General features: G+C 48.8%; 5 protein-coding genes across 5 annotated transcripts; 3 read left to right on the top strand and 2 right to left on the bottom strand.

The window, feature by feature from the left end:
* Positions 1-873: 873 nt before the first annotated feature.
* F5147DRAFT_714821 (P-loop containing nucleoside triphosphate hydrolase protein) lies at positions 874-2354 on the top strand. The gene is made up of 6 exons (XM_041438501.1): positions 874-1005; positions 1056-1194; positions 1245-1376; positions 1426-1695; positions 1747-1832; positions 1893-2354. The coding sequence occupies exons 1-6, from the start codon at positions 919-921 to the stop codon at positions 2166-2168; spliced, it is 990 nt and encodes a 329-aa protein (XP_041288656.1). The 5' UTR covers positions 874-918; the 3' UTR covers positions 2169-2354.
* Positions 2355-4123, bottom strand: F5147DRAFT_714817 (uncharacterized protein). The gene is made up of 4 exons (XM_041438500.1): positions 4009-4123; positions 3764-3931; positions 2771-3704; positions 2355-2716 (listed from the first exon to the last, which is right to left on the bottom strand). The coding sequence occupies exons 2-4, from the start codon at positions 3896-3898 to the stop codon at positions 2469-2471; spliced, it is 1317 nt and encodes a 438-aa protein (XP_041288655.1). The 5' UTR covers positions 3899-3931; positions 4009-4123; the 3' UTR covers positions 2355-2468.
* A 348-nt stretch (positions 4124-4471) lies between these two features.
* On the bottom strand, positions 4472-5946 carry F5147DRAFT_714810 (uncharacterized protein). The gene is given in 6 exon segments (XM_041438499.1): positions 4472-4924; positions 4937-4938; positions 4977-5149; positions 5207-5359; positions 5408-5569; positions 5616-5946. 6 exon segments carry the CDS (start codon positions 5874-5876, stop codon positions 4746-4748), a joined length of 930 nt encoding a protein of 309 aa, XP_041288654.1. The 5' UTR covers positions 5877-5946; the 3' UTR covers positions 4472-4745.
* An 837-nt stretch (positions 5947-6783) lies between these two features.
* On the top strand, positions 6784-7185 carry F5147DRAFT_777920 (uncharacterized protein; the record flags this gene model as incomplete). Its single annotated transcript, XM_041442051.1, has 3 exons — positions 6784-6812; positions 6860-6925; positions 6972-7185. 3 exons carry the CDS (start codon positions 6784-6786, stop codon positions 7183-7185), a joined length of 309 nt encoding a protein of 102 aa, XP_041288653.1.
* A 1521-nt stretch (positions 7186-8706) lies between these two features.
* On the top strand, positions 8707-11428 carry F5147DRAFT_583373 (uncharacterized protein; the record flags this gene model as incomplete). The annotated part of the gene is given in 5 exon segments (XM_041431721.1): positions 8707-8872; positions 8936-9234; positions 9293-10128; positions 10194-11042; positions 11062-11428. The coding sequence occupies 5 exon segments, from the start codon at positions 8707-8709 to the stop codon at positions 11426-11428; spliced, it is 2517 nt and encodes an 838-aa protein (XP_041288652.1).
* Positions 11429-16319: the final 4891 nt, after the last annotated feature.

Here is a 16319-nt window from a genome sequence, read left to right as displayed (position 1 = left end):
CAGCCTGGATTGCTGTAAAACACTTCCGTGATGTGCGACGACACTCTGTAGGAGGGATTTTCGGGGACTGTTTCACGGTGTTGATGAAAACTCACGTAGTTTACTTTGCGAGGTGAGTCCATATTATAAATATAGTTCCCTTGATCCGCTGAGGGATCGAAACTGCTAGTTTTGCTGCTGTTGCTTGCCTCCAGCTCATTATGCTTTTGTCTCCCACGATCTCAGTGGTATGTCAACCCCCCCTGACCTCTGCATGTGACCACGATTCATCATTACTATAGAACCAGTTTTCCCGGGAAACTGAGTTTTATTATGGCTTCCTTCAGATTTTGATGGTCATTCAGTCGTTTGTGCTGGGACCACGCCTGATCCTTAGCATTCGAGAATATCATGCTAAGCTCGTAGCCGACTCCGACGCAGCAACCGGCATGACCTCAATTGCTTTCCAGGAGCGCGTGCATATATCGACTGGCAATGGTGTGTAGCACGGGAGATGCTCGGTAGATCTAATGGTTATCTAGTGCTCTGCCAGGAGCAGCAGGAAAGCTCATTTTTATTGACTCCCATTTTTATTGATTTATGTAAGTTATGTGGTGTTGCGAAGTGAATCTTGTAAAGGAGACATAGGTCTGGGCAATATTTTCGTTGTAGTATTTATCTAAGTGAGTAGCTATAGGTCTTAATAATGAAGCTTGGATGAAAAAGAACAACATCATGTATTGACATTGGAAGCACTCATTAAACGCAAAATGAAATAAAGAGACTTGGCTTGCATATGCATTTGGATTCGGTGAACATATAACATGCCAGGAATAAGCGAGTCCGAGGGGGCTGGCGCCCGGCGGCACCGTTTGTGGCGCCGCGACTGACATGAAGCGGAATCCGGATTGTCAGCCAATTCATAGATAGAATTCCATCATGTTCACCTTGAAATTGGTACGGTGCCGTGGTACAGCTCTGCGTACCTTCACGTCGACTGCAAGCCGAAGCCATGAAAATCCTTTGGTAAGTTGAAGAGCTTTCAGGTCTGCGTGTCTGATGATGCGTCCTAGTAGGGCCTCCCATTTCGACCGCCCTCTACACCTCAAATGCCCCGACGCGGCGGGCTAATCCAAAAACGACATATTGAGCATGTAAAGAAGGTAATTGTTGTAGCAAGTGGAAAGGGGGGCGTGGGCAAGAGCACAATAGCAGGTACGTCCCAGCAATAATCGAACGGAACCTTGGAATGACCACGAATGAAGTAAATCTTGCTTTTTCCCTTGCAATGCTGCCTCATCGACCGCGAGTCGGCATACTTGACTTGGACATTTTTGGGCCTTCTATACCTACATTGATGGGACTTCAGCATTCGGACGACCCACGTTTAACTTCTGGTTCGTTTTCTGGCACACACCGTAAGCTTTCAGGTGACTCTGTTACTAGCTGGTGCTCTCGTCCCCATAATCAATCATGGAATTCCTACCATGTCTATGGGCTACCTGGTCCCTCGGCCACCACCTGACTCTACGGAATTTGAAGGGGCAATTGTCTGGCGCGGCCTTATGGTTCAAAAAGCCGTGCAGCAACTCCTCTTCGATGTTGACTGGCGGGATGCTTGTGGATCTGGTCCTGGGCTGGACGTACTAATAATAGATATGCCCCCAGGGACGGGAGATGTTCCTCTTACACTGGGACAGTTAGTTGTCGTTGACGGTTCGCTTCCACGAGCTCTTCAGATGATGTTCGTCATCTAAAACGAAATAGGCGCAGTCATCGTTTCAACTCCACAGGACGTCGCACTAACAGATGTGAGAAGAGGAATTTCTATGTTCAAAAAGATCTCAGTTCCGGTAAGCATTGTATATACTGTCTTTCGGCTTCATCCTATTTGTGTTCGTTGCCATCTGCAGATAACAGGCCTCATCCTTAACCAAGCATCATTCCTGTGTCCTTCTTGCAACACCGCGCATGAGTTATTTGGGACTTCAACTAATGCATCGCGCCTTGGGATTCCTCTCCTAGCGCAACTACCTCTTGTTGGGGGCGTGAGCTGCGGTGGAGACCGCGGCATTCCATACGTCCTCGAAGGCAAAAATGGAGGTGACAAGGATGGCAAGGCGGGAGAGATATGGCGAGATGCGATGAACGAAGTGGCAAGCAAAATGTGGGGGTTAGTTCACAGTTGAGTGGGTGCTACCATGCAAGGTCCTTTACTTTGCTTCGGAATTTCACTCAAGGAGCTTGGCATGGAAACAGCACGAGTGGAGGCAACATATCGACCTGTTTCTACCACCTAGCTTTAGTGCATGGAAGATAGACTCCGCTTGCTACACCTTCACTATCCGTCGCATTACATGGAAAGGCCGTGCTCTATTGCATCTGCCGTGAATAATGATATAACTGTAATACAAGAAATGAGTCCGAATGTGCAATTGCACAACATAAAACTGTAAATATGGACAACACTACACTCCAATAGATTCGTATCAACACGCTGAGAATCCTCCAAAGTCTAAAAATGCCTCTTCCAGTGACATTTTTCGAACAACAAGCGCCTCGACGATGAGCCGAGGTTCTGACAGTGCCGTCTCGATCTCAGAAGTAGGAAGTTTGGACGGAATCAGCGTGATATCAGGTGGAGAGGCCAACTCGTTTGCAACGGGTTGGGGCTGACAATATGTTTCCGCAAAAATAGAAGAGTGTGACCCAGAGCATACTTCGACAATTTGAGCGTCTATTTTTAAGACAATATCAACCGCTGGAGTGTAGACAGTGGAATTGAGGCTACCTTCGAGGTGTGCACTGTCATGCACTGAGGACTCAATTTCGGGAGGCACGAACGCCACACACAGGCCTTCAGGCTCAAGTGTGACATGAAAGGATTCTAGGCCTGAGACCAGCTCGCCCATTTCCCCAGCGTTAATGGTTGGAACATGCATGAGATGAGGATCGCGCTTGGTCTCACGTCGCTTGTCTCTGGCTGCGCGGCGCTTGGATTGCTTGCTACCAGTCATTGAGTGGGCTTGCATTTCAGTTGAGTGTACAGGGTCTGTATCTGAGTTGTGAACATTGGAGTGGTGCAAGTGATGTGTATGATGCTCGGAATGTGAACTAGGCTGGGCACGGGTGTGCGCAAGCAAATGCTTAGGTTTTTTGCCCTTGCCTTTGCGCCTATCTGAGTGGCCTGGCATAGTGCTCGCAACACGGCGGCGGAATGGGCGAGGTTTATACACGGTCGCAATCTCGAGGTCCAGGGTAAGTGCCGCACGGTCTGATAACGAGTCAACTTCCTCATTGTCCATGCAGAACACTTCCACGTGGCTGCTTGTTGTTGCAAAATCATCGTCCGCATCGATAGTCTCCAGTTCGGTCTCCGTAGTCGTTGTTGTCTCTGAGTCCTCATTTATCATTTGCCTCCGTCTCCTTCGCCTGCTTTCATCCCCGCCCCAGCTTTCAACAACTCCGCTCACCTCCGCTGGCACCTCAATCTCCTTCACCACTATAACGCTGGCACCAATCTCGCCAGCCATCTCTTCTAGGGTACCCAATGTTTCCTCCATCTCCCGCCTCTCCAGCCCTATGAGTACGCCAGAGTCGGCAACACCAAGCTCATAGTATGCCTGTCCACCGCCTTCTAGAAGGCGCCATTTGAGTTGTGTGACGAGGCGGGTAAAGCGAGAGGGGGAAGGAGAAAGGAGATGAAGCTTGTACTCTACATTACCCTGTGAGTGGTAAATACAAATGGGTATTAGCGCATGTAATAAACGGTAATAAAACGCACCTCTTCGTTTTCTGGAACTAGCTGCGGTGTTCCTCGTCGAAGGATTTCGTTGTGTGTGGGTGTTGGAGGTACGGAAGTGAGTGTGTCCCATGGGGAGGGCACTCGTGGACTCTCCGAGTCAGATTCACCGAACATCTGGGACTATGTGCGCCAGGAAAATAAACCTAGCTAATGCGTTTGGAGAAACAAAGATGCAATAAGTTGTTCAGTGTATTCGAGTGATCATCACTTATTGGACTTCTTACTTAGTCTCTACTTCTTGGTACTTCTTGGTACTGTATCATAGTGATTCACCATCGACACTCGGCCCCCCGTTACGTAACTCGTTTACTCATAAGGCGCGCGCTTCGCTTTTTGTACACCTCAGCGTTTGTTCTGACTCACGCTGAGGTATGTCTTGATATTCTTGTAGACCTAACTCGTAGACTAATGTACTCTAGACTGACTCGTTCTAGGTACATTGCAATATAGTGTTTGTTCTGACTCATGCTGAGACTGACTCGTTCTAGTCTACAGGTTATGAGCCCTGAGCTTTAATTAGCTCAAAAATCAGACCAGGAACGATTAAACTCACAGAACATGCTGAGGATGCTCAACCACTGATTAAAAATCAAATAGCTATTCTTACTGTTCTGTAACATATTGTCCATGGGAAAATTCGATCATATCGTGGAGCTGCTTGGTGCAGACACTTACCCAAGCTGGCGACATCAGGAAAAAACATAGTGACTACATAGTGCTATATAGTCAGGGTAGCGCGAGTAGCCCCGTTGTCAAGTGCCCTCTATGTAGTCACCATAGAGTCCCATAGTAACTACCAGTAGCTACGAGGTACTACCGTAGTTTGTCGGAGTGCTACTGCACGCAGCTATAAATTACTACCAGCAGCTATATAGCACACCAAAGAACCTCGTAGTCACAATTAAATTCAACTACCTGAAACACAAACTAGCATAATACGAACGTCTTACTCACTGCGTCCCTATTCATCATCCCCACCCTCGCTACTAGGATACTCATACTCCTCGACCTCATCCTCGACTGCCGCATCCTTCCCCTCACGCTGGTACTCTCGAATAGCATCTTCAAACGCCGCGTCGTCGATGTGGGCCTGGGATGTAGCTGACAATGGAATGAGTGATGCGACACCTGTGTGGAAGCTGAGAAGCGCGAGCATTAGAAGAGTCAGTGAGATAAGAGTCCAACATACCGTGCTGTATCATGCAGATTGATATGAATTTTTGAAAGGAGTTTGTAAGGTGCAGTGCGCTCATCAAAGCGTTGCAGTGAGCTTAAATGATGGTTGTAGACGGCCCCATAACCAGCAGATGTGAACTTGATGTCCTCTTTGATGCCTTGCGACCACTCATCAACACAACATTCTATCTATAAGATATTGTCAGCATCATCAAGTTGAAAGTAAGAATGTGAAAAACGGCTCACAGCCGTAAGCACGAGCGCAATAGTTTTGATAGGGATGGGGTCGAAGTATTTGTGGTAGATGACACCCTCGTCACTTCGGTTCAAGAACCACATGCTGTTGATACCCTGTTGAAGCAACTCGGTCTTGTAGATGCCTGACTTGGATGACGGGTCCTATTGCTCAATGTCAGCACTAAGTTATGTAGACCGTCGAATACTCACCTTGAAAACAAAGATCGAGCCAATTTTCAATCTCTCTGCGAGATCTCGGTTTGACCTTATCACCTCCATAGAATTACTTGAGCGGAAGCCATGAAATGAAGCTGTGAGCGGACGCATCTTCATCTTGAGTTCGCCTCGCACGTGTGAAGCACGTTTCAACAGCTTTGAACGAATAAGACCAGGAATGCACTAAAAATACTGTGCTCACCATATCCACCACCGAAGGGGTCAGTTTGACGTCAACACCTTTGAGTTGACATGCCTCGCGCCAGGCCTCTTTCGCCAGTTTTGTCTCAGCTGCAACGGAATCCGGAAAAGGTGCCTGTGTGACGATGAGACACTGATAAATGGAGCAAGCAGTTATGAGAATCTCTTTCGAGATTTCGTCAAAGTCGCTGGCTTTCACGCGTCGACGCGAACCGTCAGCGTTTTTCTTGACCTTCGGCACCACGGTATCTTCATACGACATGTCATCAAATGATCGCTTGGTCCCTCGAGCTGCAGGCAACTGTTCGTCGTCGTCATCGTCAGCATCGTCGGCAGCGTCATCGTCGTCATTGTCTGTTGACTCGTCAACATTATGTGGTGCTGTTTGATGGAGGGTTAGTAGTGTAATTATATAAAGTAAAAACATACCTTTTGGTCCTTTTTTTTTTTGGTTGTAGGTATGGATGAGTTGCGCAACCTTGGAGGGATTTTCCCTGTACTGAATGTCAGGCTATTAGTGTTGGACAACCTTGTATCGACACTGTGGTCAGAGAACTGAAAAAAATAAATGTCAGCGGCTGATTTAAGATGAGGAAAGAAAACAAAAGCTCGTACCATTGTGTCTTCTTGCCTGTCCATGTCGCTAAGGAGCTCTGACGGCTCTTTCTCGAAGACGTCAGGATGCCCTTGGTAGGCAGCCTTTAAGGCCTTCTTCTTCTGTTTTGCCGTCTGGGTTTCCTTGATTTCTTGGCGATGGACAACATGTTGGGATTCACTGACTGTAGAACGAGATGGTGAGTGAGCGGAACATAATGTGCTGGTACTTACGATGGTAGTTCTCTTTTTCAGTTGGTCGCCGCTCTCGACCACTTGCAGTGCGCACCTGCTGTTTTGCGGCAGGTGGTGAGGGGGCGCGCTTTTGTTTCGCGGCAGGTGGTGAGGGGGCGCGCTTTGGCTTGGAGGTAGGCTTACGAGGTGCCATGGTTGTCTAGTCAAAGTACACAGCAGGTCAGCACAATTTATACCACTGCGAAACAGACAAATAACTCACAATTGAACCTTAATAGTTCGTTGATTGTTGATTTGAAGAATGAAGGGCTGAAAGCTGTGTCAAATGAGAGGGACGATAAAAAGGTATGATCATACTGTCACAATTTATTTTCACTGTTATGAATACCCCCGACTCGTCAAAAAAACGGTATGGAGCTTGCTTCAAAACTCACTGTGCTCTGACGAATCTTGCAGCCCGATGTCACAAATTGCTGGTCGCAAAGAGGCTGGCTGTGAAGACACGAAGATTGACGTCAAAAGGTTAGTTGCCGTTCCACATTACACTCAAATACTCACCGGCTTGCAGACCCAAGCTCGAAAGGCCTGATGCAGAGCCCATGTTCCTGCGCCCTCTGTTTCGTCAAACACCTGGCCCTGTCACAGCTTCCCAGAATTACATACGAAACCTAATTCTGGAGCGTTGGGAGGCAGAAGTGAAGGCCTGTGAGCAAGCAAAAAAACTGCAACTGTTAGAAATAGCACCAGGCCCAGCTATTAGTATCTTACAAGCGAGCATATGAAGGCTCGTCGTTGAGCGCTGGGATGCGGAGGTGAAACGGTGCGAGGAAGCCAAACGGGCGCAGCTTTTAGAGGTACTTCTGGCCGCCCATGGTATTTCCAAACTAACGTAGCACATCAGATTAGCTAGTATCAGAGACGAGAATTAACATACTAGAATTGGTCATTGGCTCTCTCGATCTTGTTCTCTCGCTAGACGAGGAAGATTGTAATGGAGGTTGTGTGTTGGGAACTAGGCAAGATGTAAGTATCATTCAAACCGATCAGAATAAGAGCACGTACCTATCTTACTGTAGACGGAATGACCAGGATCTCTGCCTATCTTACTGTAGACGGAATGGCAGGATCTTTGCCTATCTTACTGTAGACGGAATGACCAGGGTAAGCAGAATGGCGGGCAGGATCTTTGCCTATCTTACTGTAGACGGAATGGCAGGGTAAGCAGAATGGCAGGGAGGATCTTTGCCTATCTTACTGTAGACGGAATTGTGTTGGGAACTAGGCAAGATGTAAGTATCATTCAAACCGGTCAGAATAAGAGCACGTACCTATCTTACTGTAGACAGAATGGCAGGGTAAGCAGAATGGCAGGCAGGATCTTTGCCTATCTTACTGTAGACGGAATGACCAGGGTAAGCACACCTCATGGATCATCCTCAAAAAAAAAAAAAAACCCGTACCTGGTTGCGACTTGGCGCATGGATTGAGTCTAAATGAGGCCGTAACTTTGGCATACTGATCGAGTCTAAACGAGACCGTAATCCGTAGGTTTGTGAGGGTGCGTCTGGTGGCAGAACTGGGATAAGTCCCTCTTGCACTTTGTGAGGGCACATCTGGTTGCAAGATCAGGATAAGCACACCCCTCCCAATCAACAAACCCAGCCGCGCACCTCATGGATCGTCCTCCCAATCAACAAAACCAGCCAAGACTTGCCGTACTTTCCAACTCATTAAGGGTTGTGTGGTGTGGTGTGGTGTGGTGCTCGGATCTAGTTGTGGCGCGGCGCCCAGTAACTGCGCCCAGTTTAAGTCTAGACCAGGCCATTGAAAAAAAAAAAGGGCATACTACAATGAGACAAGTCACCTAAGACCAGGGCGAAACACTCACCAACTCACATACTATGTCGCACTGCTGTACATTTTGTGGCAAGGAGTTCCCTATGAGGGGGGGCATCAAGAGACACATAGCTAACCAGCCTAAATGCAGAACGGCATGGGAGTTAACGATTGAAGAAAAAGACTTGGAAGACAATGCACCTTCTATGGAGAACGACGATGCTGGCAACTCATTTTCCCCACTTCGCCGCTCATGGTCCAACTCTTTTGAGGCTGATGAACTTAATCCGCCGGCACCAAAAAGTCGGCGTGTGACGGTCGAGGATGTCGCTGACGAAGGTGAGGTAGTGGATGAAGGTGAGGTAGTGGGAGGTGGTGGGCGCTATTTCAAGCAATGTTCTGATGGTGGATGGGCACTGCGGGAAGGGGAAACTGAATTTGAACGATACCGGAAGTACAAGGAAGGCATGGGTGAGGACGAGTGGGCTCCATTTTGTGACGAGTACGTACCCTTTCATGTTGATGGCCTCTGCCTGACTTTAGCTGCCAGGGAAGAGTGGGGTCTCGCTGAGTGGCTTGTAAAAAGCCTTGGGCAGACTCGAACCGATGAATTTCTAAAGTTACCGATTGTAAGTTTGGCATCAAGCACCGAAAAAATGTACTGACCAGCGTGATAGACCCGAAACTGAATGCAAGCTTCATTCCACAACAACCGATCATTCCTCAAGAAGGTTGATGAACTCCTGCATGGAGCCGCCTGGAGCTGTAAGAAGATTAGCGTTCAGGGAAATAGAACGGACGAAAAAGGCGAACCGTTGCACGAAGATGTTGAACTGTGGATGCGCAATCCTGTAGAGTGCATCAAGGACTTGATCGGAAATCCTTTGTTCAAGGATCAAATGGTGTACACACCTGCTCGCGCATACACAGACTCTGCAGGACTCCACCGGGTGATAGATGACATGTGGACTGCAGATTGGTGGTGTGACATGCAAGTAAGCACCATATCAAAAAAAACATCGAAAATTACAAGCACTGACCTGTGTTGTCCAGAAAAAGGTGCCGGAAGGAGCGACCATCGCGCCAATTATTCTTGCAACAGACAAAACGAGTCTGTCGCAATTCCGAGGCGACAAAACGGCATATCCTGTGTACCTCTCTATTGGAAACATTGCTAAAGAAAAACGGCGGCAAACATCAGCACGAGCGACAGTCCTGATTGGTTACCTACCTTCAGGAAAGCTTGACTGCTTTACACCTGATGAACGCTCCCTCGCCAACTACCGACTATTCCATCATTGCATGTCCCTCCTCCTTCAACCCCTTGTTGCTGCAGGTGAAGATGGTGTTGAAATGGTGTGTGCTGATGTGTTGATCCGTCAAGTGTATCCGATCCTTGCCGCGTATGTAGCGGACTTTCCAGAGCAGTGTCTGGTGGCGTGTTGCAAGGAAAACCGCTGTCCAAAATGTGTAGTTGCGGCGGATGAAAGAGGCGATCCACTGGATTCGCCAATGCAGGATCCTGCAGTCATAAAGAGGATATTAGAGAAGCGAAAGACTGGTCACCATCCTGCTGAATTTGAGGAATTTGGACTACGCACCGTCTATGCTCTGTTTTGGGCTAATCTCCCCCACTCTAACATCTTCCTGGCCTTTACACCCAACCTCCTACACCAACTCCACAAAGGCATCTTCAAGGACCATTTAGTTAAGTGGTGCCTTGATATTGTTGGCGAAGAAGAAATGGACGCACGGTTCAAAGCGATGCCTGATTATCCCGGTCTGCGGCATTTCAAGAAGGGAATATCTATGGTAAAGCAGTGGACGGGGACAGAACACAAAGAGATGCAGCGTGTATTTGTTGGGCTACTTGCTGGCGCTGTCCCTAGGTAAGCTTCAATTGTTGCTAAGCACGAGGTTGGTGCTGACGTGATTGTTTTCGTTTGCTTACCAGCCAAGTGTTAGTAGTTGCGCGAGCACTTCTAGATTTTTCGTACTATGCTCAGCTTCGAGTTCACTCAACTGAATCCCTCAATGGCCTGGAAAGCGCTCTGGCGATATTTCACACCAACAAGGACATCTTGCAGCAACTCGATATTCGCGACCATTTTAATATTCCCAAATTACATCAGCTCTCTCACTACGTTCAGTCTATCCTATTGTTTGGCGCTACAGACGGCTTTAACAGTGAACTTCCAGAACATTTGCACATCGACTTCGCCAAAGAAGTGTATCGCGCCAGTAACAAGCGCGATTATGAAGAACAGATGGCCTTATGGCTCCAGCGCCAGGAGGCAGTCTTCCTGCGTGGTTCCTACCTCAACTGGCTGTTGGAACAGTCTCAGTCGGCACCAACCAATTTCACTCGTGACCACAGATATGACTCGGACTCGGACTCAGAGATGGAAGGGCCAAACACTGTCCCTGTCAATACACTTCCCATCCTCCCTGAGCAACGAACGGTCCACTCTCTCGCTAAGACGCCTGCATACCCTCAGCATTCGGTTCAGCACCTCGTCACTGCACATGGTGCGTCCATGTTCCTCCCAGCCCTTAAGTTGTTTCTGCGCAACCACATGCCGCACGCTATCATTGCCCCTGGTCTGCAAGACCGTTTTGATGTTTTTCGACAGGTAGTAATCACTGCTCCGCCTAATCCACTCATCAGTGAATCACCGAGGCAGTGGCGTGTTAGAGCCACGCCTGAAGTGCTTCCTGGACGTGGACGCAAGCCTGGATCTCCCGCTAAGTTTGATATGGCCCTGACAAGCAATGGCATTCAGCCGCGCACTTTAGAAGGTGAGTACTAACTATTTGTTGAGCTGTCAAAAAATTCATGTTAATATTTTACTAGGTATGCGAGTGGGACAGGTTTGTGTTATTTTCACTCTGCCGCGTCAATTTGGGACCTACTCGCGAGCCTTAGCTTACATTGAGTGGTTCACACCACTCAGGGAGCCGGACCGCTCATCTGGCCTGCACCAATTGTCGCATTCGACTCGTCGGCTGCACCGGAATGCAGCGGTGATACACGTCGATGAAATTGCTCGTCCTTGCCATCTTATTCCAAGGATGGGACAAGCTGTTGACCGTGGATGGACTAGCGTAAATGTCTATGAGTCCGCAAGTGATTTTTACTTAAATAGCTTTATTGACCTTGATACATTCTGCATGTCCGCTATTGATTAGTTTTGTTGCTACTCAGCTACTATTGACTACAGACTTCAATTTGACTATTGTGCCTCCAAGTGTCCGCTGTTACAGTAACATGGCATGAGTCCCCCGCCAGCAGACAGCCCTCTGCCACCGCACGGCTATAGACGATACCGGAGTCTCACCAGCTCTATGACGATAGATGACGATAGATGATGATAGACAATAAGCGGCAACTGCTGGCTTAGATAAGCAGTCTGGACCGCACGTGACATGACATGACGACATAGGTCTAGAAGACCTATTTATGTTATCAAAGATAGAAGGCAAGCCTCGTGTTGCCTCATGTACTGATAGAAGGGTACCGCATGGACCCTATCTACGATAGAAGCCCACCTCATGGACCCTATCTCTGACTCATGTAGATAAGCAGATTAGAACCCAGCTTTAGGCTGAGCTTAGATACGAAGAGTAGCCTTATATAAGGTCGAAGATCAACAGTAGACGTTCCTTACTTTAATCTTACTAGGTTTACCCTTGAACTCCTTGTCCCGCTAAAGCTACCTGCTCGACATCGACTCGTACCTTCAGTGATGCCTCTCACTGTCTGTAAACCGCTATCATCTCAGCGTAACCCCTCGTTAAACACCACGAGCTACGTTCGAGTACGCAACCTTTGCTTGTTTGTAAAGGCCAACGACTCTCAGCACTTGGTACCACTGTCGTGGTTGTCGCTGTTTAGATCATCCTAGTCGCACACGACCGTTTGTCGTAACATCCGCTGTAGTCTGCTGTAGTCTGCTGTAGCCCACTGTAGATCTATATAGTCTGAGTCACGGCTACATTAGGTACATAGAACTATGGTAGCTATGTAGTGCTACATAGCTCTCACCAGGGCTCCCACAAAATTTGTTTTTTCCTGATGGAAGGGCAGTTAGACTTGCCCTCGCAGGAGAAGGCTTGTGGAACCACTGTAGCAGCGGCACTAATCCCAATGACGTTGCTGAGTATGCTAGCGACATTCCAGCCACAGCGACAGCAGGGCAACCGACTCCAGATGAATGGAAATTAATGAAGGAATGGCTAAAAGAGGATGCACAAGCAAAAGCAATCATTGGACATAAGCTTTCCCCAGTGGTGCAGAATATGTTCGACGAGAGCTTCTCTGCATGGGAGCAATGGAACATGTTAGTGAGGCGATTCGCCCGCCTAGATGTGACCTCACAATTCGAATTACACACCCAGCTATTCACAGAGAAGCTCAAAGACACAGAGGATGCCTCCCGCTATATCAGTGTGTTCAAGAATGGATGTCGGCGCTTCGCCAAAATGGGGGTGACATTCACAGACGAAGAAGCAATCTGGATGTTCCTCCATGGGCTCCCAGACATGCCTCAATGGGTTGTCTTCAGAAGTCTCGCAATCGGCACTTACAATAATCAATCCTCCATCGTTTCAACTTCAGCTTCGTCAACAACCACACCACAAAAAATGACGTTTGAGCAACTCATAACATCATTCTCCGAGGAAGCAAACCAGCAGTGCAGGCAACTGAAGTTAGCCAGGCCTGGATCCGAGTATGCAAATGCTGCCAACACAACACAATCGTTCCCTGAACGAAGGGTGAATTCAGCAACAGGTGTGCGCATCCACAAACATAATCTGAAAGGAGTACCTTGCGAGAATCCAGTCTGTGTTGGACTGCCATGATCCCTCATGCACAATTGCAAACACTGCATGCAACAAGGAGGAGGGATGGAAGGAAAAATGTCCTGAGGGCAAAGCTCTAAGGTGGGAAATCAAAGAAGGACGTTGCGGCTACTGCAACCGAGGGAAAAACAGTCAATAATGTCAACAACACTGCCACTGCACCCACTCCTCCTTCCAATCCTCAATCTGCCAATCTAGCGTCAGAAGGCTCACACAGATGAGAACTCTCCTGTGCAGTTATCAAGGAGGTCGCTTCAGACCTCAAAGACATCTCACTTCTCAGTGTCACAGTTGCTATCCACCATACTCGACTCAGGTACCACCTCTACCCTGATTACGGATCGTTCATTCTTCTAGACGTACTCCAGCAGCTTCCTCAGTCACTGTCAAAATGGCCAACCACGGCTCGCTGCCGACTTCCAGATGAGGTGACTGTGTTGCTGACCTGACAGTCAATGGTCACACTCAAAGACTGCGACTCATGAATTGCCTTCACGTGCCAGGCGCCCTGGTCAACCTGCTGTCCGTTGGTCACATGTTGATGAAAGGTTGGGAGTGCAACTTCAAGCCTCACCCATCACGCTGCCAATTGGTGTTCAGGGGGGAAGCACTTGGTGATATTCCCCTACATGGCAACCTATGCCCAGTAGATCTAAAGTTCATTCGCCCAGACTCGCACTCACTCACACACACCTGGCCCAATGAAATGATGGCCTTTGCACACATTCCATTGACCTGGGACCTCTGGCACACTCACCTCGGTCACATCGGCGGGGAAGCAGTCAAGAGAGTCCCGCTCATCGCCACAGGTGTGAAGGTTGAGGCAAATGCACCTCTTCAGCACTGTGAACCTTGCATAGTCGCTAAACATCCTCACAAACCTTTCCCCCCTTCCCAAGAGCCTCACGCCGCTCACCCATTGGACTTGGTGCATTTGGACCTGTGTGGGCCATTCCCAATCATCACACCGCACGGGAAAAACCACTTCGTCATCTTCCTCAATGACCACTTAAATCTTCTCAACCTCCAACTCCTCACGATGAAAGACCAGGTGTTAGACGCTTGGCAAATAGTCAAGAAACGATGGGAGAACCACATGGAGAGGAAGGTCAAGGTTTTTTGATCCGATAATGGTGGGGAATTCTTGAGTGCCACATTCACTTCTGCTCTCCAGGATGCTAGAATAGAGCGACAGCTGTCAGCGCCCTATGTGCATCAGCAAAACAGCAAGGCAGAAAGGGAGGGCCATGCGCACCATAGAGGGCAGGCTCTTTGCCATGCTTGAGACTGCGAAGCTCCCTGCCAATTTGTGGGGGGAAGCGGCACTAACAGTGTGTCACCTGTGGAATAGGAGTGAGTCACGTGCCCTTCCCCCAGGAACAACGCCCTTCGAAATCGTCAATGGAAAGCAGCCGGATCTGTCGCACCTCCGTGTTTTTGGGTCTCATTGTTTTGCCCGAATCCCGACTGAGCTACAGGCCAAATTGGGCCCTCAGTCATGCCAAGCTGTGTTCATGGGTTACCCTGATGGTTCGAAGGGGTATCAACTATGAGACACAGTATCCAGCACCTTCTTCGTCTCAAGAGACGTGATCTTCAATGAAAACTTGTGTACACACTCAACTCTGACGAGGATGACAATGAAGACCATACCACAGCAGCATAACCCCAACACACACCTGTCACAGCTCCACCTCCCACTCCAACACAGCCAACTTCACCGCCACAGGTCCACAGATCCACTCGAGCACGCCTCCCGACAGAGGGAGGGAAGGTCTTTGCAGCTGACATCGCTGCATCAAAGGCATGCCTGGAAGAACTGCGACAGGCTCGTGCAGATCATGCGGCTCAATGTGCAAAGGGTGAGGGGGTGCCTGACACTCCTTTGAGACCTGAGGAGCCAAGTGTGATGCCTGTGAACCTTGAGGACGTGGAACCAAACCCAGATGTACCTGAAGTGCTTGTGAATCTGATGATTGAGGAACAGTCTAACATTGCGATCCGGAGCAACCGGAGGTGCAACCCTGCGAGCCCTGATTATGAGATGTCCATCCCCCCGGCTACATTTGAAGAACCAATGCTACACTTGGACCATGCAGAATGGCTGGAAGCAATGCAGAAAGAGCTCCAGATCATGCGAGAGATGAATGTGTACAAGATGAAGAAGCTTCCGGGGGGGCGAAAGGTGATTGGTAGTAGATGGGTGCTAGAGTTCAAAAAGGACAATAAGGGTGGGTCATTGTTCAAAGCACAACTCGTAGCACAGGGGTTTTCGCAAATCCACGGCGTAGACTACGGCGCAACATTTGCCCCGGTCTTGAAGATGGCGTCTCTTCGTGTCATCGCATCTGTAGCCTGCAAAAACAACTGGAACCTTGAGAGCTTCGACATGCGAAGGGCATTTCTTTGGGGGGTGCTTAAGGAGGACATTTACATGTGTCAGCCGAAAGGCTTTGAGGAGGGTGACTGGAAGGTACTCATGTGGAAGATGCTGCGTACCATCTATGGCCTGAAGCAATCGGCCATGGAATGGTATGAGGAGGTCAAGGCTGTGATGGAGGAACTTGGATTCACTCGCTGCGCCGTCGACTATGCGGTATTTATATACGACTGCATCGACACTTCCACCGGGACTCAAACCTTCTGCATTATTGGCTGGCACATTGATGATAGCCTCGGAACCTCCAACTCACCAAAATTCCTTGCCTGGGTGAAGTTCAAGGTGAACTCATGCTTCGGGATCAAAGACCTTGGAGAAGTCGCTAAATTCCTGGGCATCCAGTTTGAGCGCGATCATCTTTCATGACGGCTCTGGATGCACCAGGGGGAATATATCACGCACCTCCTGGACGAGTATGATCTGCTTGAGTGTAATCCTGTCCTCTTGCCACTTGATCCTGCTTATCCCTTCGGCTGCACCACTGATTCTCACCCAACCATCCCCAATCTCGGCACTCACTATCGCAAACTAGTTGGCGAGCTTCTCTATCTAGCCATCTGCACCCGTCCCGACATCTCCTTTGCCATCAACTCACTCGCTCAGCACAATGCCACACCACTCCCTTCTCACTATGCAGCGGCTAAACACGTGTTGCGCTACCTCTCAGGGACCATTGATCTTCGCCTGCAGTATGGTGGGGATCATGCTGACGATGAACTGCATGGATTTTGCGATGCAGATTGGGCAAGTGCCCCAGAGGATCGGTTATCCATTTCT

This window comes from Suillus discolor, assembly GCF_016758755.1.
Source record: "Suillus discolor strain FC423 chromosome Unknown F5147scaffold_64, whole genome shotgun sequence".
NCBI classification, from domain to species: Eukaryota; Fungi; Basidiomycota; class Agaricomycetes; order Boletales; family Suillaceae; genus Suillus; species Suillus discolor.
This window is presented reverse-complemented; position numbering and strand designations above follow the sequence as displayed.